Raw genomic sequence first — 26,873 nt, forward strand, 5'->3', positions numbered from 1 at the left:
CTGTGTTTGCGGTGGTGTTCGGGGCTGTGTTTGCGGTGATGTTCGGGGCTGTGTTTGCGGGGCTGGGCTGTGTTTGCGGTGGTGTTTGGGGCTGTGTTTGCGGTGGTGTTCGGGGCTGTGTTTGCGGGGCTGGGCTGTGTTTGCGGTGGTGTTCGGGGCTGTGTTTGCGGTGGTGTTTGGGGCTGTGTTTGCGGGGCTGGGCTGTGTTTGCATTGGTGTTCGGGGCTGTGTTTGCGGTGGTGTTCGGGGCTGTGTTTGCGGTGGTGTTTGGGGCTGTGTTTGCGGGGCTGGGCTGTGTTTGCGGTGGTGTTCGGGGCTGTGTGTGTTTGCGGTGATGTTCGGGGCTGTGTTTGCGGGGCTGGGCTGTGTTTGCGGTGGTGTTCGGGGCTGTGTTTGCGGTGATGTTCGGGGCTGTGTTTGCGGGGCTGGGCTGTGTTTGCAGTGATGTTCGGGGCTGTGTTTGCGGTGATGTTTGGGGCTGTTTGCGGGGCTGTTCCGGCGCCGGGCGGGGCGGGGCGGCGCGAGGCAGGTGCGGGGCGGGGGCGCGCGCCGCGTGCGTGAAGTCACCTCCGCCGTCACGGCGGGCGCCGCCCCCTCGCGCGCTTCCCGCGCGGCCCTTTCTGCCTTAAAAGGACAATGGGGCGCGCGCAGCCGGTGGGGCTCGATTGATGAGAACGGAGCCGTGGGAACGGCGCCTGCGCAGAGCGGCCGAGGGGCGGGCGGGGGGCGGGGCGTGGGCGGGGAGCCGCGGGCTCGCGCGCCCGCCCGCGCCGGCGGCAGAGCGCGGGGAGCCGGGGAGCGCGCGCAGCGGCGGGAGCGCCGCGCACCGCACGGGTGTTGGTGGGCGCAGCGCGGCGGTGAGTGATGCTTTCCTTTCTCCCGGGCGGGAGGGAGCGGCGGCCTCAAACTGAGTTTCCTGGCTGCTCGTTTCTTGTTGTTCGGCGTTTCTTTTTTCTTTTTTTTTCCTTTTCTTTTTTTTGGTGCTGGGATTTATTTTTTTTTCCAGGAGCCCGTGATTTCTGTTCATTCCAAGTTACTTCCCGGAGCTTGTCCCCAGTTTTGCAGCGGCAAAAAGACTTTGCCGCCTTGAAACACTTTGACACGCGTGTGGCTTCTGTGAGCGGCGTTTCGCCCGTTTTTTTCTTCGATTAGTAGAGTTTTAAAGGATGCGCGAGCGGAGAGGAACGCCTCCCGCATTGTTGCGGACCCATCCCTAGAACTCTGACTTCTGTCCCCCCCCCCCATCCCAAACTACGATTAAATCTCCAAGTCTTTAGGAGGAAAGAGTAGCCAGTTCCCCATAATTTAACTCCGAAAGCAGTCCCGAGGTGCGGAGCGGGTTTGGAAAACCGGGCTGCTTGGCGATGACGGGCTGCAGAGCAACTTTCCCGGGCCGCGGCTGCCCTGGCTCGCCACGCGGGTGGCGTGGCCCCGCCGGTGCGGAGCGGGTGCCGCAGGTGCGGCCCCGGCGCGCCCCGCAGCGCACACCTGTAGCGCTCGCGTCTAAGTTGGTGCCAGCGGCGTGGCGGAGGAGAGGGGGACCCGCTGGTGCCCGCCATCCCTGTCCCCGTGTTTCACGTGGGGAGAGTGGGGCAGTTCTTATTGTTTCCAGTTATCATTAGTAATTGCGGGGGAGTCCGAGTCCGTGCACGCTGCAGAGGAGCAAAACGTGCGGCCGTGGGCTGGCGGGACACGTGCTGTCGGTCGCACAGGTCGCGGTATGGGGCCTTCCCCGTCCTGCCCCCGGCCCGGTGCGCGGCGTTGCCGGCGTGCGGACGGAGCGGCGGCGATGGCGTCCTGCCGCTCCGTAGCTCGGTACCAGTGCAAGCGGCTCCCGTTCCTGCCGGCGTGTGCCCGCGCCCGGCGCCAACAAGTTTTAACTCGGGGCTGCGGAGGGCTGCGCAGCGCGGGGCGGCGGGGCGAGCGGCGTGCCCCCGGCGCTGCACGTAGGCAGCGCCCGGCTGCAGGGAAAACAAAGGGCTCGCATGTGCTGCGGGCGGCGCGGCTCCCCGGCGCGCCGGGGGAAAGCGCTCCTCCGCGCCCGGCGGGGGCTCGGCTCCGGGGTGGCGGGTGGCGCTGGGGTAACACTTGTCGTGCGCGGGACGGTATTTTTTAGGGGCTGCCTGCTGGTTTTGGAGGAGTTTGGAGGGGCGGTGAAACTTTGGATGCACGAGCGCTCCGCACGGCACCGCGCTGCGCGCACGGCGCTGCGGCGGGTGGGCGGGCAGGCCCCGGCGGCCGGCCCGGGGCTGCCCCGGGGTCTGGGGGTCCGCGTCGCCCCCGTCGCGGCGTGCCCGCGTTGCCGGGAGGTCTGCGACGACCCTTTGAAGTGAAACTGTTGCCATGTTTGAATTACGTCAGGGCCGAGCCATGAGGAACCGGCGCGGGGCGGGAGGGGAAGGACGGGGGGCGGCGGGACACGGTCGTCACCGCGCCGGAACGGGGGTCCGGGTGCTCGGCGGTGCGGCCGCGGCTCCATCCCCGCTTCCCTCCGCGCCGGATGGGGCGGCTGCTCCGCGACCGCGTGGTGGGGCGGCGTTTGCAGCGCGGGGGCCGCCTTGCAGCGCCCACCTCCGCGCTCGGGGCTTTCCTCCCTGGCGCGCCGCCTTCCCCTTCCTGTGCTCTTCTAATTTATTTTTGATTTTACTCGTCTTTCGGCGACTTGAGCGCTTGGCAGCCCCGCGCAGGGCGGGGGGGCTGCGGCCACCCGCGTGTGCGCTCCCGCGGCTCCACCTGACCGGCGGGGCCGCCCGCGAAAGTAGGTCGTGTGCCCCGGGGGGGGTCTTTGTTCCCGGCGCCGCCGCCCGCCCGGCCCCGGCTCCGGCCGCCGCTCCAGCCGCCAGCGCAAACGGGGGAGCGGGGCCGTGCCCGGGGCCACGAGGTGCCCTGCGGGAGCGGCGCGAACGAGCTCTGCCTTTTTGAGCGTTTTTAACCGTTGTTATTTAGGGTTTGGTGGTTTTTTGTTTTGTTTTAAAGCCGCAGTCTTGCGCCAGGAAAGTACTCCCCGTTGCGCTCTCACTTTGGTGAGATAAAAGTTGCCGTCTCCTCTCCTACCCCCGTGTCCGGATGCGTGTAGCTGAAGGGATTTAAAGGGACCTGCCAAACCTGTTGTTTACTCGACCGTGCCCGCACGCAGCGAACAGGGCTGAATCTCGCCTGCCCCGGAGCCCCCCCAGCGGCGCTTTCCTGGCGGGAACGGCCCCGGTTCATCCTACAAAGAGCCTTGTCCCCTGACTGATGGCCCGTCCTTCGGACCTAAATTATTCAATTGACATTACAATTGCAAAAATCTCGGGAGCTGCCCCCGCCGCTGTGGCTGTGCAGGCAGCCGATGCAGGATGCTGCCCGCTGTTGTGCCCTGAACACGTGTCTGGGCTGGAGGCCGGGCCGTGCCACCGTCCCCTCGTGGCTGGGGAGCGGCAGGAGAAGGCCCAGCGTCCTGCACTGAGCCCACAAGTGCAACAGCAGTGGTTGTGCTTGAGCACAACCCGCGATGCTCTTTTTTACGTGGAGTTTTAATTTGGCGCTTAGGAAGATAGCAGGCTGACAGCCGTGCACACGAGTGTTTCACTCTTTGGACAAGGCAGTCGGTGAGGATGATGGCTCCTCAGCAAACTCCTTTACTGCTGTGCACTTGCTTCCAAAGCTGAAACTGCTCCTGGCAGCCGTGTGCAGGGTGTGTGCACCCCCTTCTCACCAGCCTGCAGGCAGACAGATCCACTGTGTAGTTTACAGCTTTTTAAAATTAAAGATTGCACAAACTTGGCACCGTAGGGACAGACAGTGAACTGGAAACCTTTCTCCTGATACCAGTGGACACTCAACGCCTTTGATACACAGGTGAGCTCTAGGTTTATTGGGATCTGTGGTACCTGGTAGAAAAGCAGCAAGTAGCAAGTCTGGATTTTCAAACACACCCACAGGCATGCAACATCCAGCTCCCACTGAAAGTAAGTGGGATTGAGTGCCAGAGCCTCTGGGAAAAATTCCTCCTCACTTCATTCTCTAAAAGAAGCTAATTGCCGATGTATTCAGTCTTCCTTTACAAAGAAAATATCAGTGACTGCTTTGTAGAAGATGTTAAAAAGCTGATAAATTCACAGAGGCTAAAAATAAAGTTAAAACTGTGACGGTTTGTTGTCTCATGCCGGTTTGTTGTCTCACTCATGCCGAACAGCTCTTTCTGTGTTAGCTAACTCTGCTTTGCATTGATTCTTAACACCTCACTTCTTGTACTTCTCTCATAATGACACGAACGGCATCCACAGGGTCCTACATGACAATCAGCTTCATTCTTGCACCCTCTGTAGCATTTGCTTTTTAACACAAAGAAGAAGCCAGTGAGCTGGGACTTGAAAATTGCCCAGGCAGGGCTCCATTTCACAACTCAAGCCTTTGCATTTCTGTAGAATATGCTCAGTCCAAAGTCCAAGTGAAATGACCAGTAATACTGCTTAAGGACATGGAAAAGTGTCCTTTTGAATGACTGTACTTCAGTTGTTCTGCTAAATAATTACTGCTCCTTCTGTTCAAGTCCCCATCCAGGTATGTTATCCTCTTTAAAAACAACATAAAAGAACCCAGCCAAACAACACAAACAAAAACTGTTCAGTGTCTCATGATATGAAGTGGCTGTGATGCTTTTTCAGTAGCAGGTGCTTGCAGACAGCATCATGAAACCTGTGGTGACTGCACTCATAAGCATCGCAGACTGAACTCCAGCACCTGTTTGAGAACATCCCAGTTTTCCTTGCTGGGTTCCTGCTCAGGCTGAGCATGGTGTTAATTATGCAATAGGAGTTTCAGCTAGGGGGAAGTCATCTTTCAAGATGGAATGTCTGCAGGTGGGACAGGTTTGGATTTTTTTTTCTCCTTATGCAAATCTTGCTGATTATTGTTTTCATGCTTTGGCCTATCCCTTCTGGAGTACTAACCACATGGCAGTTCAGAGGAACACCCACGTGGCTTAGCCTTTCAGTTCTCTAGCTTAAATGAGTTAGGAACTTCCTTCCCAGGGAAGATCCAGCAGGTGAGTAGGCTTCTTTATGACTTGGCTGCTTCTTTAAATGGAACCAGGAACAGCTTGTGACTCAGCTAGGATGCCATGGAGACTCAAACATGGGGAAGAGATGTCCAATTTGATTTTTGATATGTGCTTAGTAGTTGCTGCTAGGTGCATTGGCTGTGCTGAGATTTCACTTCAGCACTGAGCACACAACAGTAGCTGTGGAGATCTACCAGCAAAAGAGGAAAGATTCCTGAAGATGTCATTTTGACCTTCTCTGGTTTTGTTAAACTCATCAAGTGACAACTCTACTGCTTGCTGTGGCATTCAGATGTTCCTGGTAAATACAGCTTTCCTACGAGTAAAGTTGTTTTGAATGGAGAGAGGAAGGAAAGTGGAAGGAAAATCTGAGGATACGGGATGCACTGTACAGTATGCACAATTCCAAGGTTATTGGTTGTTGGTTATTAGTACCTCTGTTTTAAACTATGGGGAGAGATGACAGTAAAAAAATATTTTTGCAGATGCTGAAGTTACATTTTCAGATGACTCCAATTAGATTGGTCTCTTTCCATCCTTGGAGCACTCTGGCTCTGTGCATGTTAAAATACTCTTTTTATTTTGAGGGATCCAATCTTATCTTCTCTTCCAAGGGTTTTTTGCAGCAGCCTGTGAACTCAGGGGAGGTATGTTTATGTTGAGTCTCTGATACAGATCAGTTCCTCTGTTGATGTACAATTCTCTGTCTTACAGTTGATTTGCAGTAGAGGTATTGCAGTTTATTTCAGCAGAGGGACGGGCTCAATAATTTATTGTGAGATGAGCAACTCTGCTTCTGGCGCCGTAGACAGCTCTGGAAGCATTTTTCATGTGTGTGCATGTGCTTGGGTGTATGCTCTTGCAGATGCAAAAGCCAGAGCACCTATGTTCTTTCTATATTAAGGCATCTGTTTAGTTCCCTTTAAAAGAAAAAAAAAAGTGTAATTTTGGCTGTGTTTCTTAGTTCCAATGAAATACTGTAGGGATGACAATTGTGAGATTTTTACTGACAGGAACCGGCTGCATCAACATATGTAGGGTAGATGGTATTTTTCGTTAGCCCAGCTTCAGGGAGGCTGTGCCAAGGCTGTTGTGTACACAGAAAGGGAAATCAAATCATTGTTCTTCTCTCTGATAAAGGTACTGGCAGTTCTGGGTTGCACAAAGGGTGAATGGTTCCAGGCCAGAGAGGGGAGATGGGGAAGAGAAGAGGATACTAAGTATTTGGACTGGCATGCTCTGCTCTCCCTTAAGGCCAGGGAATGTTTCTCTTTCAGCTTTGCAAGAAGCAGGTGAGCCTGTTCATTCCCACTGGCCTGGTAATTGTGTTACAAAGGGAGACATGCCTGTCTTCTAGGAATTCCATCCTTTCTATTATAAAAGGTTTTCATTCTTCTTGGGTGATCAGAAAGAATGCAGAAGGAATCTGGAAAAGCAAATGAAAGTAGCTCAGCTTACTTTAAGATCTGAAAGAGTTCAGAAGTTCTTCCCTAACTTAAAAACTTAATGAGCATCTGAAGCAAAGCCTCCTTTTAATTTAGATCATCAAATTAAATTTTGCAAAGAAAACTAAACACTAAATTCTAGTCCTGACAGGTAACAAAAACATGAAACCATTTTCACACACATGCTTCTTTGTACCAGCCTTTCACAAAGGTAATAAGCAGGGTGTGGGGATTTTTTTTATTTCCCACTGCTTTTCCTGACTTTACTGTTCTCTTTTGCAAGACAAGTTGCTATTTTCGATGCTGCTTTTTCAAAAGTGAGAGGCCAGAAGAATGGAGAGAGCATTTTCCTGGAGACTTTTCTGAGTCCATGCAGGTTGCTTAAGCAGTTGTGTAAAGCAGAACTTGAAGGAATAGCAACTTCTGCAAGGAGAAGCTGTGGAGAGGGACACCAGGGAAGGAAAAGGATCACTGTTTCCCTGGCTTGGGGGAATCCTGCTTTCCCACTACTGCAGGTAAATCTTTATTTCTGCAGAATGACAGGTGACGCTCTGCTAAGATTTCTGATTCTTTTTTGGAGATCTGTCCCTTTCACTTTTGTGCAACTGCTGATATATTTCAATAACATGCTTAAATTTGGCAAATAATAACAGTGCTAAATAGCATTAATAACATGCTTAGATTTGGTGGAATTATGTTGTGTAATGCTTTTTAACTTCTAGGCAAGTTACTTTCTACTTGCAATCTTTTTTATCTGTCCCAAATTTTGCATGGTTAAAGTTCCACAGCTAAGATTCAGGTGTTAGGGCAGCTGGCATCCTAAATCCCTGGTTCTAATTCAAGATCTAAATTGCAAAGCTTTTGAGTTAAACTTTTTATAGGGCACAGTCATATTTACTTCTAAGTCCATATTTGCTATTAAGCTCTCCAGCTGACAGAATATTTAGTGTATAATGGTAAAATGGCAACTGTTTAGGATTAAATGTGTAACTGGACAGACACCTTCCATTTATAACTGCACTTGGATGCAGTTGTCAGAGAAATCTGTTTAACTTGTGGTTTTGCTACTAGCTCTTCCCCATTCAGGCATGATGTGTGGCAATACCATTGCTGACCATTCATCAAGTGGGAAACAGATGGCACTAGTTTCCCTTCTATTGAAGGATGGTGTTGAAAGGCTGCTCCTGTGAGAATGGCAGCAAAGATGCAAGCTAAAATATTTTCAGAATATATGTGTTTTCCAGTCTTTGCCAGAATATTGATTGTAAAACATGCATCTTATTCTACTGTGGTGTAAATACCAGCTGGTGACCTGGAAGAAACTTGGTTGATAACTTGCATTGTTGATAGCTGTTTCTTGCCACGTAGCAGTCAAGATTTTCTTGCCGCTTGTTTGGCAGCACAGGTGAACTTTGTGTCTGCAATTAGTCTTTGACTTTCTAAAGAAAAGTACCAGACCACAGATTTAACATTGGAGTAGTCAAACAACATCTAAAATTGCTGTTTGGAAGTTGAAAATTCCCAGGTGAGCACGCTGTTGGATCTCCAGAGGCTTGCTGAGCAATGTCCTCAAGAGTATCTCCTGAAGAAGGTGCTAAGAAACTAAACACTCAAAGCGTTTGCCTAGATACTCTGTTGTTTATTTTCTTGACATGCCAGGAATATTTACCTGATTTGGCTGTGCATTCATTTGCTACACATCCAGCAGAGGCTGAGAGTAGTTCTGAGACTTAACCATCTCTCAGTGAGTCCATTCAGCAGGTCACTACTTGGATACCTTCTTTTACTTACTAGATCTACTCCTGGCCTTCAGGCCAATGCTGTACTAATACAGAGAGCAGTGAATCTCCTAAAAAGCCTGACACAATTTGGGGTGACTTTGCTGGATATTTGCACAAGTTAACCTTGGGAGAACGTCGCCCTAGGTGAGCTCCTTGTGCTGTAAATGTGAAGAAAGGAATTCAGCACTTCAAGCCTGTGGAAGACAGCATGACCTGAGACAAGAGGGAAGGAAGGACTTAAACTCTTCATCTTTCTCCTAGGCCTGGAGGATCTCCTTGGCATTCAGCTTGAGCAAGTCCCTTGCCATCAACAAGCTCTACAAGTCAAAGCAAGCTTTATGGAAAGTTGAGTCTTCCTAAATGTTGGTGCAGTAGTAATTGCAAAGAGCCACAACCTCAGTGAGCCCCAAGTGGTCTTGTATATGCTAGACTGAAATGCAAACATGTACACTTTCAGCTGGAAACGGGTTCCTCTATTGATTTTGTGTCTGAGTATTAGCCAACAATATTGGATACAATTTTTACTTTTCTCTTGTTCTCCGGAGTCTGGGAAACTGCATGTTTATTTTGTTGTGCTCCTGGACTCTTGATATTTCCCCTGGGGTGGGGAGATGTATTTTCACCTCAGTGTAGGACTGTACCTGGGCTTGGGTGGTTCCCTAGCTTTTGCTGTGGTCCTGCAGAAGTGTGTGGGAACTTTTCCTGTTGCACACCATCCCCCTGTCAGTCGGGTGAGTGTGATGCTGGGTATGGTCATTTTGTGGAAGGTCATTTTCTGACCTCACCTGAACCTGCTTTTCAAAATATTTTATTGCCATAATGATGCAGCAAGTCCTGGCAGTGTAGACACAAGATTTCAGATTATTTTTCTCTGTACCACTGGAGGGTAAAAGGATTCCAGCCCTTACCTTTCTGAAGGTGGAAGATTTCAGGACAGATGGCTATGCCACAAATGTTAACTAGTAACCTGAGTTGGGTTACTGAGACTTGGTAGTGCCTATGACTGAGAAGTGACTGAGAGGTCCCCTTCACCACAGTTGCTCCTCTCCTGAAAGTCCTTCCTTAGCTGCTGGGTCATTCAATTGTTTTCTGTTAGCTTCTTAATGAATTCAGCAGCTTGGCCTTTGTTAAGGAAAGAGAGGGAAATGTTGTGTTATTTGCATGGCTCCATCCAATTTTAATTTTTTTAGAGCAGTGGGAACATATTCTCCTGGGGCTTCCTGCAGCCTGTCACCTCTCTGAGCCCTTGGTGCGTGGTGAGCAGCAGAGGTGGCTGCTCGCTCCTTGCAGCAGGTGGTGGAGGCAAACCTTGCACCGGGGTCTGTTCAAAAGAGAACATCTTGGAACGGTCCCTGCCTGCGTTATGAGACGGATGCTGTGTGGCCTGTGAGGACTTGCTGTGTGTCCAGGCCCAGCGCCAGGAGAGCAGCAGCTTTGCTCAGTTGTTGGTTTGGGTTTTTGAAGCGCTCTGGGAACCCTGTTTGCTCTGACAGCGTCTCATGCTGTGTTAGACTGTGCCTGACAGGGGTTTGCACTGAGGAACAACAGCTTAGGGGAGATCTGGCTTGGTGGGAGGTCAGCATGTGTTGAAGGGGTCTCATGGTGACTGCAGTGACTATCTTGAGAAGTTTCTGCCTGGAAAATGGCTCCACTGTATGATACCTGCTCTGATAGCAAGTCCCAGCCTTGGTGTACTGAGAAGAATAGGATCTCGGAGAGCAGGAGGGCATTCTTGGCTTTCTGGGCTGGAGCCAAGTTTGCAGAGCTGGTGGTTACAAAGCAACAACTTCCCTGTAACCGGAGTTCCATCCCTATTGGCAGGGCATGTGTGGTAGGCACATGCTGAGATGTGCCCCAGGGTCCTGCTCCCTGGCCCTTTCTTTCCTAGCTAGGTTTCCTTCCCATGGAAAGCAGGGTGGGGAAGGCAGGAGCTGAGCATGTGCTGACATGGAGCTGGGATGCTTACCCAGGCCCTGAGAACAGAGAAGTGCTCCCGGGTCCTGCAGTGCAGACAGGGCCATGGAGGGCCGGGTGGGACTCCACCCTGCTGTTTTTAGAGCAGCTTTTCAGGTATGTCTGCCCTACAGCCCCGGGGGTATGACTGCAGCTCATTTAAAATGACTCCTACTCACTCTCAGCTAAGTTTGCCAGGGGTGTTTCCAACCAGCATAGGTGGTGGTGATGAAGTAGTTCAGTGACCCAGAGTTCAGCTGCCAGCTCCTTATCCATGGGCTTGGGCAGGTTCACACAGCCTGTCCTGCAGCCTGTTTTGCCACATGCACAGGGCTTTCAGTGGCCAGGTTGGCTGCATTCACACATCTGGGTTGTGCTGCCTGTAGATGTGCCCTTGGAGTAGATTTGTGCAGTAAATGATCTTGTTATGGGGTTATGGGTCCTGCTGGGTATTGCTTAATATTTCAGCTGTTAATTATGTAATTTCTTTAACTACTGCATTCTAGATGCATCTGTTCTTCTGAGACAACATGGGATAAAAAAAACTATGCCCTAATGTAGCAGGTTTTTTCTTTCATTATCTAACAGTGATAATTAACACCAGTTTCTGTTTGTTTTCACAGGGTACAGCTGGGAGGAAAAGATGTTCGGCTTTCACAAACCGAAGATGTACCGGAGTATAGAGGGCTGCTGTATTTGCAGAGCTAAGTCTTCCAGTTCTCGTTTCACTGACAGCAAACGTTATGAAAAGGATTTCCAGAATTGTTTTGGGTAAGATTCCTGCCCTAGTCAGCACTTTTGGCATTGATCTCTAAGCTGCAAACCTGATGTACTGTCCTTCTTGCTCTGAAAGCCTGGAAGATTAGGTTAGCAGAGGGGAGTGGTGGGAGAAGGCTGCCTTCAGCTTCCTCACAGCTTTCCTGGGCAGACCAGGAGGGGCTGGATCCTCTGCTGCTGTATATGGTACCGTTTGATTTTCAAGGTTGTCACTGCCAAGGGAGAGCTGGTAATGCATAACCACAAAGGATCAGGCTCATGTCTCTCCCACCTCACAGCATGTGCAAGGATTTTAGACTTCTCTCAGTGCATTTTTTTGCTGGTTCCATAGAGGTGTAAACAGCTACATAAAATAAAGAACTCTACAGATCCATGGGTTCTGAAGATTCAAGAATGTTAGATAAAACTTCATGAGCAAATGTTTAGCAGTTTCAGCAGGGTTTATGCAGAGTACCCTGTTACAAATATTGGTGTCTTTGTTCAAACAGGACACGGCAATGTGTTATTAAAACTACTCATTGGAAAACTAGTATATTGGAAGGTGATTAGCTTTCCAGTTAGGAAATGTTTCTTGAAAGCATTGGTAAATAAAACTATAAATGCTAGAGATTTCTTGTACCACTTACTGTGATCTTTGAATTTTTTTGAATACTTTTGAAGAGTTTGAAATTTTGTATAAAATTCACAAGTTTTCCCCACTTTTTCTAGAAACACTCTTTTCATGTAGTGAACTTCAGAGTGCTTTGTATTTACCTTAGATTTTTGTACACAAGTCTGGTGCTGGCAGTTTTCCTTATCATATTTCTTCACTACTGTCCTTGGCAGTCAAAGGCTGTGTGCAGATCCATTGCTTTTTTTTGGTGGTTGTTGTTTTTAACTGCAGTAAAGCAATTTGCAGTTTACCAGGACCACTGTTGTTGTGCTATCTGAAATGTGTTTGCCAAGGTAAAAATGCAGACTAAACACTGGGCAAATAATGGTTTTCTAAGCCTGCCTCATTCAGCTGTAAATGATCCAAAGTTTTCCTATTTAATTAGCTGAAAAAATCTACGGTGCATCCCTGTTATATTTCTTTTAGCATGGATTAGCAGTAGAGACGATTCCTGAGGAAAGCTTGTTAGAGGGAGCAAGTATTACTGTCATTCCAGTGACTGCTGTTTCTGAAACCTTATCCTGTGCTCGTGTGGGAGTGTGTTAGGTGGTGTTTGTTACTCATCCTTGAAGCTCTGTGGGAAAGTTAAGACCTGAGTAAGCTTTTGATGTTTGTTCCCAAGTGTACGTTTGAATAACATGATTATTCCTCCTGCTCCAAACTAAGCAATCCACCGCAATTGTGTCTTGGTTTTGGGGGAAAAGATTCCAAAACCTGCAGGTGATGGGACTGTAGTTTTCAGTCCCCCTCTGGAGGCAGAATTGTGACACCTTTTTATTTCTGCATGGAAGAATGCTTTCTGAAAGTGAGACCTGGTCTTTAAATGGCAGTGTTTGAGCATCCCAGATGACCTGTAATGTCAGAAAAACAGAATTTCAGAACCCTTCTTATTCATCAATTTTTATTTACTTCTTGCTGTTACCAAGTGGGGGTATGCTTTTATTAACTGTTGTTAAGTGATCTTTGCTTTTGTTTTTACCAGGCTCCATGAGGCTCGTTCAGGAGATATTTGCAATGCCTGTGTTCTTTTGGTGAAAAGATGGAAAAAATTACCAGCAGGATCCAAAAAAAACTGGAATCACGTTAGTAATTTATTTCTCTTCCGCCCCAAAACTAACTCTTTCCAGAGAGGGGAAATGCTGGCAGAGGTTTGGGGTTTGCTCTTGCACCCACACTCTCTCTTCCCACCCTCAGCATCTCTAAATCCTTCCTGGAGCACTTACTACTGTGTGGCTCCTACCTGCTTATGTGCAAATGGTGATTATGCAAGCCTGAGATGCAGTCACAGACTGACTTACCTTGTAATTCCTTATTTTCACAAGCTCATAACTTTGTCCAAAAGTCTCTTATGACATACAAAAAACCACAAAGCCAAAAAACAGTTCAAGTTTGGCCTTTATTCAAAATTGGTTGTTTGTTTGTTGGTTTTTTGTTTTTTTTTTTAACCAGGCAAAGTGACTTGCTCAAGCAACGCATTAATCAGTCTCATTTAATCAGATAATTACAATGACTAATAATCTTGCAGCTATTTTCACTCATATATTCTGTTTTGATATGTCCAATTCAGGCCTAAGGCTGGAAGGATTATCATGATTCCTTGTGTATATAATAATCTTTATCCAGGATGCCTTGATAGTAATGGGAGCCATAACTATGGTTATTGCTACCACTAGCTTTACTCAAAAGTTAAATTTCTGACTAAAAAAACCTCAAAAAAACTACAGGGCAAATGCTTGGCAGACACCCTTAACTAGACCTGTATTAGCTTAAACAATTATTTGGTTCTAAACTGAATGTGTTAAAAATGTTGGCAAAAGTTGAACCAAATGTGCTTTTTAAAGTAGTTTGCTGCATTTTCCTGCCTCTTGCAGAGGCTGAGATTTAGCCAGATTAAATGAAGCATGAGAGTGTCAGTGCACAGAACTGCCTTGGATTAACTTAAAGGGATTTTGAACACCTGCTAAGTCACTTACCTGTGTCTTGACTGGGGCAATACCTGGGCATGATGCACAAGTATTCAAACATGCATTTTCTCTGTCCTAGGTGGTAGATGCCAGGGCTGGACCCAGCCTTAAAACATTGAAACCAAAGAAAATGAAAACTCTTTCTGGAAGCAGAATAAAGAGCAATCAAATCAGCAAACTGCAAAAGGAATTCAAGCGGCACAGTAAGTGGATCCAAAGAGATTTTGGCCATAAACTTCAGCCTCCCCTAACACAGCTCACTGTTAACTGGCCAAGCTGAATCACCCTCTAGATTTGGTTGTGCACTCCCACGTTTGGGCTCTCCCTGTTTTCACAGCCTCCTGTCCTCTGAGAGTTTTGAGAGGGTGTGGAATGAGAAGGAAGAACTTGTGTGCAGGGTGGGCAGCAAGACAGAGGTGGGCAAGTGGCAAGGGGGCACAAGGAGTCTGACTTGAAAGTGCAGGCAGTTGTAGCTTATGTCCCACACTTAAATGACATATCCCTAGAAAGAACATCTTGGGCAAAGATCTCATTGAAACTGAAGCTGGAAGAGGGTTCTCCCTGCTTTCAATAATGTGCTATGGCCATTTTCAGCTCTCTTTCCCCAAAAAACATTACAGCCTTTTTCTTCCATACATACTTTTTAACATAGATTTACCCCCCACCCCTTAAATTCCTACCATGTTTCCATATGCCTTCCACTGCCAGTCTCAGTGATTTCTTTCCAGTAGCACATGGACTCTCCAAACAGATTTGGATTCATAGCTTTCCAACAACACCATCTGCCAGTTATGCTGTAAATGTGTGTCAGTACTTAAGGCTTTTCTTCTAAAGCAAACTTTCCAGCATCTTAGCTGTTGCTGACTCTCTCTTTCAATTATCCTACCTAGTCAGAAGGAGAAGTTTCCAAAGAATCAGTGAAGGCCCTGACCCAATGAGCTTTTATCTCCTCATTCAAGGCACTGTAGTTAATCTAATGGTGTCACTGTAGCTGCCAGAGATGGCAGCTGAAAGGTGGGAGAGCAAGACACTGTTAAGGTGTGTCTGCACTGGGTCTGTAGCTCCTGGTCTTGATCCAGAAAAAGCTCAATACTACCTAACACATAATGAGAAAAAAAAAAAATATATATATATAATGCACCATTGGGAAGAGCTTTGCAGCACTTTACCTGAAAGAATGAGAAAGAAAATGTATAGCGAAAGAGAAAGACTGGAACACAGATCTCCATTGTCTTGAGGGACCTCCCAGTGATTTCAGAGTGTGGCCTGTGTAGGCTATGTTTGAGAGCCAGAAACTGAAGCCTGATCCTGAACCTCTTTCCAATCCCTCATGTACAAGGACTCCCTCCACTTCTGATGGCTGTTTCACAAATCCTGACACTCTAGAGTGAAACAGGCAGGAGCAAGCGAAATAAATGGGTTGTCGTTGTTAGTTTTTTCTTGTTAATTAAAACACATCTTGCCTCTGCTCCCAATCCACAAGTCAGGAGGGGAGGGTAAGTCGTTGGATGCATGTCCTGATCCTTGCATTTCTTCTTTGCTCTGCAGATTCTGATGCCCACAGCACAACTTCAAGTGCCTCCCCAGCTCAGTCACCCTGTTACAGTAACCAGTCAGACGATGGCTCTGACACAGAGCTGAGCGCTGGGGCCAGCAGAACACCAGTGTTCTCCTTCCTAGATCTCACATACTGGAAAAGGTAAAAAGCAGCTGAACGTGCCCTCTGTGCAGGCAGCAAGCTCACTTTGCATACGTACTGCTTGATTCTGCCTCCTCATCCTGATTTGTTGTAAGGATATGATTTAAGTCACAGGGCATTATACAACATCTCTCTGTTCATGCATGGAAAGAAATGTATTAAGACATTTCCCCCTGTCTCCCTTTAGTTCCCTAAACACTAAAACAGTTGCTGGAAAATATTTTTGCTGGTTTTGGGAATAGCAGATTATATTTCTGTCTGTCATTATCTCTTCTTAAAACTATGCCCTGTAGATATGGTGTGTTGCTACATACAAGAGTGCTCCCAGCTTGCCAGCAAAACATAGCATTTGATTTGGTTGACCTGTGATGGTAGTAATTTGGAAAAAAAAAAACAACAAAAAAACAACAAAATCCTGGAGTGGGAGGAAAACCACAAGGTTTTCTGGGAGCTGACGAGCTTGTTATCTTTTATTGCATGTTGTGACACAGTAATCCCTTGTTTAGCTAATTGCTCAATTGAAATAGTTGAGACTTTGCTGCCTCCTCTCAAATAATATTTACAAGTGTATTGTAGCCAAGGTTAGTTCAGACCATATGGTTGTGTCTGAAACTTCTCTGGGAAGCAAAGTTGGAGACTTGGTTTTTGTATATACATGTTTTTTTGTGGGTTTTTTTTCTTTGTTGTTTTTTTTTTTTTTTCCCAAAGACCTGTTGTGGATTTAGACACAGATTTGTTTTCTGTTTGTGAGCAGTCTTTTTGCCCCTGTCCTCTGGGCTGGAGGCTCAATAAAGTAGTGTCTAGGGTCAAACTTACTTTTTGCATGTGAATTCTGTATATTCTAAACAGACAAAGTATCTATCTCCCTGCCGTTTCTTCCAGGCAAAAGGTCTGCTGTGGAATTATTTACAAAGGGCGTTTTGGAGAAGTCCTCATAGACACTCATCTCTTCAAACCTTGTTGTAGCAATAAAAAGTCTACCACTGAAAAGCCAGAACAAGAAGGACCCCAATCTCCAGCAATCTCCACCCAAGAGGAGTGGTGACTTCCTTGGATAGCTGCAGAAGGTTATACAGATCCTCTTATTCTCTGGAAAAATACTAGAAAAGTGACTGTTCACTTTGGACACCTGCTATGCTGCCAAAAGACTATTCCCTAGAACTGTTTTGGGTCTTACTGCTATGATTTCCACAAACTCTGAAGCCAGTTTGTATCCTTTCAAAAGACTGTACATAATATTTAAGATGCTATGGAACACTTGGCAAAGCTGAATGCTGCTGCAAGGTTGTCTAATTTTCCCCCACACTCACTTCCCAAGTGAATATGAGGATGGGGTTTGTATATTAAAGTATATGTAGTTCATATTTCTATACTGAAAGAAGCAGTGGTTGTAAGGCTTTTTTTTTTCCTTTCTTTAAAAGTTGGTTGGCAAACTTCCTAAATTCCCAAGAAAATATTTCATTCTTAGACATGTATGAGTCAGTAAGATTAACTAATACATAGAAATGTTATAAGTCACCTCTCTAGTTATATAAATATATATTTTTAAAGGTGTGGCAATTTCACCCTATACTACTGACAAAAAGACAAATATTTCATCCCTCCCATGTGATACAGACTGGCAATCTGCAGACATCTCTACTTCAAGTGGTAGCTATCTGAGAAGCCCTCCAGCATAAAAGTGCTCTTGAGAGGGGGTGGGAGAGCTCTCCACCTTAGCTAAGGATTAAGATTTACCTAAGAACTGAACATAGCAAAATGGGAGGTTACTTTTTTTTTAAGCCAACAGCAGGCACCCTGGGCTTGGTGTAGTAACCCCCGGTGGTTAGAGATGGACCAATAAACATCTTGATGCTCAAGTCAGGTGTAGATGGCAGCCAGAATTGAGTAACTGCTCTCTGTTGCCCGGTGCAGCTGAAATGTGACCACAAACAAGACTCCTCCTGGTTTTGGACCTGACAAAGAATCAAACCCCTTGCTAAGCAAATTAGGCTCACATCCAGGGACATAATCTGGTTGCAGTCTGGGGTTTGGATTCACAATAACTGTTTTGAAACCCTTCCCCTGCAGTGCTTTTCTGTGTTTGGGTTTTGTTGAGGTTTTTCTGTTTGTTTGTTTAAGCAACTGCCAGGTCCACACTTTTGTGAATATTGAATCTGAAAAGTTCTACTAAGAATGGTGCTGTGCTGAATCAAGGCAGCAGCTCTGTTTGCATATGTGATCAGAAGATAATACTTCTGCGCAGATTCCCAGACAAGCTCATGTGCAAATCGTTGTGACACTCCTTCAAACTCCTTTGCCTCTAGGGTGGAAGCAGCTTCCTGGAAGACTGTGCTGCAGTTTTAGCTCCCAGTTGCTTCACGTTCCTTTTATGAAGGTTTTACTTGTGTGAGTTGGGAATTCTGCTTTTTGTTTGGTTGGTTTTTTTCCTGGTTTTAGGGGGAGGGAGGATTTTTTTTTACTATTACTCTTTTGGGATAGCCTACAATGGATTACTACATGGTGTGATTCTTGTGGTGTCCTGTGTAGGGCCAGGAGTTGGAGTTGATCCTGATGAGTCTCTTCAACTCAGTGTATTCTATGATTCTAAACTTTCCTTTTTTGTGAGAGTCATTGGCATAATCCTGTGGTGGGTAGGGTTTAGGACTGGATTTCCATGTGGTCTCGGTTCCTGAAATGGGAATACTTAGCAAATGAAAATATAGATAGGGAAAGTTATGCAGGTTTTAAGAGGAGCCTCTACCCTCAAAGCTTTTTTTTTCTTTCTTTTTTCCTCTCCTGTTGGGTCAATCAATCTCTGGAGAGAAAGAAAATCAGGGGAAACAAGGCTTTGACTTATCACAGCCTTAGAGCTTTCCTTGGACTCATTTTGCTTTTCCTAAACGCTGAGGTTCTTAAGGGAGGACAAAGCTGCTTACCTTGCTTTTATTCTCAACCAAATAGAATCGTTCAGGTTGGAAAAGACCTAAGCCCATTGAGTCCAGCCATAGATATAATGGATACTTGATTGTATAAAGGCATAACTAGGTTGGTCATGTCTAATAAGGGTTTGAGCAAGAGTCCTCGCTGTGTTTGCAGACACCTATTTCATGTGAATTTGTGTTTTCAGCATCAGTAATTCTGTACACCTAAGAAGGCTGCAGTGTTGGTGGTAGGATGTGCTCTGATACGGATCATCTCTTCTGTATTTATTTATTTATTGCTAGATTTCAACCGCCAACTGCTTCCCCTACTCCCTCCCACCTCTTCCATTCCCGGTAGTAATGCAAAATGAGTAGTCATGCACTTTGTATTAATGTATTAGAAATCTATGGAACCTGTTTTGTACTTTTATACTGTTCAGACACTTGTAATCCAAACTTTGTTTTTACTAGGGTAATGAATAAATTTAGTCTTATTTAGAAAATAAGCAACTTCTCCTGTGTTTATTTCAGCTCCGTTCTTCTGTTTATTAGATTTAGTGTTGGAGCCAGCCCAGGCAACCCTTGTTTCTATTTGAACAAGACCAAGCCTTTTTTTGAGGGGGCGTGAGGTAATTCCCTTCCTATTTAATTTGGAAAGAAGAGCAGAGCAAGGGAGGGAGGTGGTGTTTGTTGTGACAGACAGCTGTCTCAGGACAGAATCACAGAGCTTTCCCCAGCACTGCACATGTGTCAGGCATTCCTTTACTGGCAGTGGGTGGTGCTGGCAATCTGTGTTCACTGGTGGGCTTGCTCTCCTTCTAGCTCACCAGCATTCATCAAAGGCCAGCTGAAGTAACAGCATGGAAGGGTTGGTGCTGACAGCATGTGGAAACATCCCTTTCCAAATCCACAAGAGATGGTGGAAGAGACTCGTGCTCCTCTGTTGAAGCTGGAGCCTGGCCTGTCCCTTTCCACGGCAGGCACAGGCAGCTGGATGAGCTCCAGCAGACTGGTGGGAGCAAGGTCTCTGGTCAGTGAGGAACTGAGTTTAGAAGATAATGGGGAAAACATTGCAACCTTAAGCACAATGGCTTGTTCCAAGAGGCTGTTTTGAACTTTGGTGGAGATACTGCTTTATTCCTGCTGATGTGCTGGCTGTTTTCTTACAAATTGAGCATGATGATATTCAAAGATATGTGTAGAAATAATGTCAGAAAGCTCCACATAGACTGCCAGATTGTAGTACAATAGCATCTGGTTCTGATGTATTTGCATTTTCTGCTGTAGATGCCTAAACATACATTGGGCATAATTCAGTTCATCTAAAATGTAAAGTCTATGTGAAGTCACAGAAGAGAAGCAGATGCACCAAAAGGTGGTTTAAAGCAGGTAACCTACCGTGTAACCCATTATTTGCAACTTTCCACCCTGTTTCAAACAATCAGTTTCTTTTCTCACTCTCCCTTAGACTGCTGCTGCACACCAGTGACTACAGCTACTGTCAAGGTAAACTCTGGGTGCTGAGGACATCTGTGCTCATGGATAGAGGGCTTTGTGGGGCAGAAAACCTAACAGGGTTACAGCTATGGAGGAGGAAGCTCCTCTGGGAACACTGGGGAGGCATCTTCAGAGCAACAGGAAGCAAAATTCTGGGTGTAAAGCCCTCCTGTGTTTCACCTGGGTCAGCTGCTGCAATGACATCTGCTAAAACACTTCACAGTGCATGCACTATAAAGGTGCTTTATAGAGGATTGTATTGAATGATGAGAAAAACACAGCATGGGACAAGAAGATATTTTGTTGGAGGTCACCAGTGGACAGGGAGTAGATCCATGATTTCCAAAGCCTGAGCTGGGCATCCAGTGCTGCTGCTGAAGCATGCAATGGCAAATTCTGTTTGCTTTTGTGTGAATTACTGCATGAAGAGTAATTTTATTCTGATTTGTACAGTTTTGAAGTCTCTGTGACTTCTACAACACTGAACCTGAGACATGCTTTCTGAGCAGATGACTGGGTCCCATCCAGTCCCAGTGACCAAAAAGTTACAGCTCTTCTGAAGTCATATAAAAAACTTCATTTGAATATAATGTAAGAAAAAGGGGAACTAAATGGTTCTTGTACCACCTAATGTAATTTTTTAGGTTGTCCAGATCGGCGGTAAGAGCAGTCTGACATGTATTCTGCAGATCTGGTCCTGCAAGTGTTAACATCAGAGACACAACTAACTCCTTTTTTGCTTTAATTTTCTGTCTCCTTCCCCTGGACATCTGTCCATGAAGAGGAAAGGGAGCATGTGTCTAGCTTCTGTCCAGCTCTTCTTTCTCAGACACTGGAAGTGGCACCAGGGAAATGCTGCTGGCTTCCTCCACAGAAACAGTCTACAGTAAAGCAACACAAAACCGGTGCTCCTTTTCAGGATAACTACATGTAGGGTTTGTAAAGCTGTTGTGGAGCTATTTGGTCATGATGGGCATCAGGTAGCCAACCCAGCCTTTTCAGGAAAGCCCATTTTGCTCTTTGGTGGCATTTCTGAAATTCCATGTTTGTGTTGACCCAGCAGCAACTTTGAACTCCATTAATGGAGAACAGGTAAGTTAATAGTTATGTGTCTATAGAGAAGTTACACATTCTGGGAGAAAAGAAAGGTACACAGAACCCTTGTGCACTCCAAATCCTGAATGTGCTTGAAATTAATGTGACACTTAACATTTCACGCCCTCTATCATCGTGAATTTAGGTTTTGTATCTCTTATTTTTATCAATGAGACTTATTTGGCAAATATTTTCTAGTGTATCTGAGAGAGAGGTTATTGCTACAGGAGTGTGGGACATCTCCTTGCCATTGCCTCTGGCCCAGCAGAAGAGTGACAGGAAAGGCACAGGCTGCCCAGGCATCCTAACCCTCAGTTCTGGGCAGGGGAAGGGCTTGTTCATGATCCTGCTCCGCCCTTGCCCTCGCTGCTAATGTCTCATCACCACAGACAGGGGTTCATGCCTCAACTGCGACCTTGGCCCCTTCTGCATCCCTGCAGAAGCCAGAGGATGGGAGAGCGCTGGGAATGGACTGGGAAACACACCATAGCTGAGACTTCTTGGAAAGGAATGGGGGAATCGGGCACAGAGAAGGGTGGCACGGGTGGCTTTTACTGCCGACCTCTACAGCACGGCCTGACAATACCAGGGAAAGCACGGGCGTTTACGAGGAGGCTGGGAACCCTCAGTCCCCGAGGGCCCCGCGGGAGCCATCGGGGCCGCTTCGTGCCGCGGGCGGGGCGCGGCCCGGGCCGCTCCCGGAGCCGCCAGGGGGCGCCGGCCCGGCCCGGCCCGGTGCTGGGCGACAGCGGCAGCGTCCGGTCCCGGCTGCGGCCGCCGCGTCCTGGGCATTCCCGGCTGCGGTGACAGCACCCCTGCCGTGCCCAGCTGCAGTCCCGGCGGAGCCCCGGGATCGAGCTGCGGGTTGCCGCGGCTCAGGCATCGCCGGCAGCACTCGGCTCTCGTCACTGCACCGGCACGGCCGGCCCCGTTCTCCCGCCGCAAAAACCGAGCACAGGCCTCATGGCCGCCTTTCCTTGCTCACAGGCACACGAAACTGGGGCTTTGATTGCCTTAATTTCATCTCGGCAAAGAGTTATTGGACACAAAAAAAAAAAAAAAAACCGCAAAAAAACAAAACAAAACCCAAGTTTTTACCTGGGCAGACACAAGTAATACAGAAGTTCATGGCTGTCAGCCTGAGTAAATTATTGTCATCGTGTCACCTAAGCCAGGTGGCACCAGATTTGGCCCAGTAAAAGCAGTTGGAGACTATAGGAGAGGTGCAAAGGAACTGCTGCCAGCAGGATCCTTCAGCAGGGAAAGCAGCTCGGTGAAAGCCCATGTCTGTGTGCTCTCATTGCTGCTGGAGCCGGTGCGATGATGTGAGAGCCACAGCTGCACTCGCTGTGATCCTGGCCCGGGTGCCGCTGTTCTGAGGATGTGTCTGCCCTGCGAGGTTCTGAGAGCAGCTCTCCGCTTGGCTGTCCTCCACAGCAAAGTAGGGCACAGGCCCAGCACTGCTGCAGGCTGGGACACAAGGCAGGCAATTTTCTTAGAAGCTGGGCTAAAGATACTTCCCTGCTGCCAGGTCTGTTCCCAGGAATTTTAACTATGGAACAGCAGGATGCTCTGGTGATAGGCAGTGCTGCACCTAGTAAGTGTTTCATCTTCTGACATCTAGGCAGTAACTGCTTCCTGATGGCTCTGCCTGATCACGGAGCTGGATCCTGGGTGTTTGCCTCCAAGTGACAATCTCTGAGCTCCCCTTCTGCCTGAAATGAGGTGACCAAGGACTGTGACCTCTTCCTCACCACCTGTGACTGTGAGAGAAATAGATCTTATCTCCACCTACAGTCGTTTTTCAACTCTGCTTTAGGGAGAGCACACATCAGGTCACAAATCAGGCGGGCTTTGCTGCTACATTGAGAAGCTCTGGAATTCCACATTGCCCTGTAACTGCTGGTATGCCTTCTGTGATTTTTTTCTTCAGGAAATGGAAGTGCAGGACATGCAGGAGGCACACATGGCATCTATAACTTGCAGAGCATGGAGCCAAATCCTCCTCAAAGATGCAGGCCACTGCAATTGAGTCACAAGGCCCTGTTCTTTCATCTGAGAACAGGTGTAAATTAAATGGTTGTGAAATTTACAGCTGATTCCCAGACACTACGTAACCAGAATCAAAAACTTTTGTTCCACTCCAACGAGATTTCACATCCATGCGCTCCTGCTGCTCATTAACATTGCCTTAATTAGGCCATGGCATTCCACAGCAGATTGGTATTGCAGCAGAGTTCTGATCTAGTGGGAGGTCTTCCACCTGCTTAGTGAGAAACCTGTCTAAGTAATTGGGAAAATGCAGTGGATTGAATCCAGGTGAAGAATCACAGGTTAGTCACTAATGGCTCCTTGCAAGGATTACTTTCATGGCAAGGCCGCCTTGTGAGGCACTGGAGAGCAAACCACAGCCTTTACAGAAAGTCTGCCACCTGGTAATGGTGGCACAGGGAGAGTTCCAGAGGACCTAATTAGATCTGTGTAAATTATTAACAGTGAATGCAGCCTCTTTATGTCTGATTTACCAAAATGCCCATGATCCAAGCCTTTCACAGAATCACAGAATCACTAGGTTGGAAAAGACCTTCAAGATCATCGAGTCCAACCCAGCCCTAACACCTCAACTAAACCATGGCACCGAGTGCCACATCCAGTCTTTTCTTAAACACTCCAGCACCTCCCCAGGCAGATCATTCTCTGGGAACTCTGTGCCAAGAAACCCTGCTGAGGGCCTTGGCAGGGGTTGCAGTGCTGGGCAGGATGGCTGCAGTGCCATGTATGTCAGTGTGACAGAGCGCACCTGCAGAGGGATGCTCCATGTGTGCACAAATCAATGTGCCTGGGGCACAGCAGTGGCATGTGTGCCCTGGTGCCACACAGCCAGTCCGTGGGCTCCTGCTGAGCCAGCCATAGGGACAGAAATGCCGGGGGCTGGGAGAGGAAACAAGGTAGGCATTGTTCTTGAAGCTGTTGTGGTATAGACACTACTGCAATTATTTTATGTCCTGAAGGGGCATCAGATTTATTGTCCCCCTTTTTCTCTTACTGAAATAAAACAGGAAAATAGGAACCTGTTTACGCCTTTTTTTTTTCTTTCTGCTATTTTTCACCTTCTAAAGTTACAGAGCTTCTAGAAATTTCAGAATAGTCGTGAACAGGGATCAAGGCACCATAGAAAGAAAAACCTGAGTAAAATCTAACCATGTTGTGTAGTAACATCACCCGCTTAATCTGATCCTGTCCTGTTTTCTCCCTTTCTCTCAGCTTCGTCTCTTTTAATGTTTCTGTCATTTTTGTCCAGCCTGTTGGACACACTTTTGAAGTCTGAGTGATAACTAATGATCCCGGGTTTGCTGCTGACTCTGCACCTTTGAGGGTAGATGGCAGTCCTGGCACTAGCTGAATGTTTGAGACAAAGATCACATGGAAAATGGGAACAGAGAATCCACATGGATTTCATAGGAAGACTAAGCAAATGCGCCTCTTAAAAAGAAACAGAAAAGAGTACGTTTTTCTGAATGAAGGAAAAGATGGGTGTTTTTTTTCTAAATGTAAACCATAATATAATGCATGTTCCCATTGCAGGTGAGGAATGTGCCCTTTCAGAAGGGTCCAAGAGAACATGGAGATATGTGCGAATATTGAATAGGAGAGCTGAGAAGCATCAGGACCCGAACAGCTTTTCAGCAGTGTTCGCACACAGCAACCATCTGTTGTCTCCCGTGCTTCTGGAAGGCTCCTGTGGGCAGCCGGGAGGCAGGAGCCTGCCCTGCTCTGTGTCCGCAGCTTTCCGTGGCAGACGGGCTGTTCGCTGGGCAGGCACTTCATCTCCGTGCCAGTGAGCGCGGAGCGCACCCCTCTGCAGCACCTCTGCTGCTTCACACAGGCCAGCCCTCGGCTGCTGTCCGTGCCTCCGTGCACAGCGCTCGGCGCTGCCGAGCGGGGCTGCCGATGGCAGCGCGGGGACAGCTGGCCTCCGCCCCCGAGAGACACCTCCGCCCGCGGGGACCTGCGGGCATCCCTCACAGCCAGCCTTACCTGCGGCTACACAGCAAGGAAGCGACAACGGAATAGGACCGATTTAGTGTCCGTGCAGGATAGTAATGTAATGCAGAGCTCTGTAGGCTTTGAGGGGCTAGGGAGAAGTTATGGAGGTGAAATTTTTGCCTTGTGGTTTGGAAGATGATTCTGGCACTGGGATACATAGGGAGATTTGATTTTGATTTTTTGACACAAAAATGTCAGGAAAGTCATGCCTTCTCCTTTCACATTAGTGCTTTACAATTTCCTACACCTCTTGAATTAGGCTAAAAGCAGCAGTGTCTGTGAGTTGTGAACCATGAGGCAGATTTCTCCTGATTTTCTAATGTGGAGATTATGTACCTATGAGCTGGCCAAAGTAGAAGGGCAGTGTTTGTATAAGGGATTATACTTTCTGCCTGCCTGTGGCTGCAGGGGAACAAACCCACTCCATTATTAGATGGGTGCTCTCACAGCTCTGTGTTCTGTAATGAGCTTGGAAAGGGTATTTTAAACTGTGTAAATTATTGCCTCTCTCCTTGTTTGGAGGAGTTTGGCCAGTTACTGCCAAATTATTGGCTAAACCTAGTGAGAAGAGAGTACAAAATTTATGCTGTCAGGTCTGCTTTTGTCACAATAAAAAAAAAAAAAAGTGAAACTGCACCTTTTTGTTTCAGTCTTTTCTCTCATTTAGAGTGCAGGAATAGTGTAAATTATATGTGTATATGCATTAGATGGGGGTTTACCCAGGCTCCTTGCTAACTTTATAAAGCTGTCCCTTCCTCTCGGAATTTCCACCTAATCTCCATTTTTTTTTTAAACTTTAGGTTTTTTAAAAGCTTGGTCTTTTTTTTTTTTTTAATAAAACCAGAAACAAACAAACAAAAAACCAAACCAAAAAACACCACCAAAGCCAGACAATAAAACCAGCAACCAAATTAATAGTGGATATTAGCTGACCACTACTGCTTGTTTTCAGCCATAGTCCTTATAAGTACAGCAGTTGTTGTGGGCAACCACTGAGAAACACAAAGGAAAATGAGATCTCTGTTTTCAGCACTGTCTTTCTCTGGTCTCTTGTAAACTGTAAATTCATTTAAATTTTCAAGTTAGTTGAAAGCTTATGTCCAACAGAATAAGTACGTTTGGCTTTTAAAAACCCCACACATTCATCATTACTTCTACCTGCCTTTGTGTCTAGATAGCAATAAAAATAACAAATTCTTCAGTCTTCAGTACATTCATTTAATAATTATAAACATTCACTGGGCTAAAAGGATTCAAAGGAAATTAAATGTGCAAGTAACAAGCCTCATGACTATGCAACAAAGTGGGAAATTTTCAAATCACGGTTTTACAGCATGTGTATGAGTTCCCTGTTCTCTATTATCTATTTAGAAATCACTGCCACAGCTCTCTCATTAATGTATGAGGTAGAACCCAAATGTATAATAATTTCAATCACCTTCATAATTTTTTAAAGCATTGCTTTAAGACTCTCCATTATCATATGCAAAATGACAAAGTCGATTCCACTTGATTTATTTCATATGCTATTCCAACAGCATCACAAACAGTTCATTGTTACGCGTCTCTCCAAATAATGAGTTCAAGACATCCTTTCCTTCCCACCACTTCATGCTGCACATTTCATCATGTGTAATTGTCTGATGGAGAAGGGAAGCAGGTAGCCTGGGGGTATGAGAAAGAAGCAGCATCAATGAAGAAGTGTTGGACACAGGTCTTACACCCCCTAAGGACCATGGAGTATTCGGAGGATGGATAAAAAAAGGAAACAGGATGAAACTAATCAACAGATGATTAAAAAACATAGTTTAACTTCCCTCCCTCATCAGAATGCTATCCATCATCACAGATGTTCTCTCCTAGGATGGGGAACTTCCAGACAACAATGAGATTCCCATAAAAGTTACTGGATAAAATTAACTGAGCTCTGTCTGAATGCTGCACTAACAGTACTTGCTGGAACAATTAGCATGAGTCTAACAAACCACTTATTACCTAATCAGTATATTTTTAAAA

General features: G+C 46.9%; 1 protein-coding gene across 3 annotated transcripts; it reads left to right on the forward strand.

Moving 5' to 3' along the window:
• The first annotated feature begins 1,189 nt into the window (after nt 1-1,189).
• On the forward strand, nt 1,190-18,724 carry SINHCAF (SIN3-HDAC complex associated factor). Of its 3 annotated transcripts, none has more exons than XM_068190883.1 (6): nt 1,190-1,328; nt 10,847-10,994; nt 12,635-12,734; nt 13,696-13,819; nt 15,165-15,315; nt 16,198-18,724. In XM_068190883.1, exons 2-6 carry the CDS (start codon nt 10,867-10,869, stop codon nt 16,358-16,360), a joined length of 666 nt encoding a protein of 221 aa, XP_068046984.1. In that variant the 5' UTR covers nt 1,190-1,328; nt 10,847-10,866; the 3' UTR covers nt 16,361-18,724. The 3 variants fall into 3 exon arrangements, with proteins under 3 accessions (XP_068046984.1, XP_068046983.1, XP_068046982.1); XM_068190882.1 differs by lacking the exon at nt 1,190-1,328 and adding an exon at nt 4,876-5,029; XM_068190881.1 differs by lacking the exon at nt 1,190-1,328 and adding an exon at nt 10,461-10,570.
• Nucleotides 18,725-26,873: the final 8,149 nt, after the last annotated feature.

The sequence above is a fragment of the Anomalospiza imberbis genome, chromosome 5 (assembly GCF_031753505.1).
Source record: "Anomalospiza imberbis isolate Cuckoo-Finch-1a 21T00152 chromosome 5, ASM3175350v1, whole genome shotgun sequence".
Classification (NCBI taxonomy): domain Eukaryota; kingdom Metazoa; phylum Chordata; class Aves; order Passeriformes; family Viduidae; genus Anomalospiza; species Anomalospiza imberbis.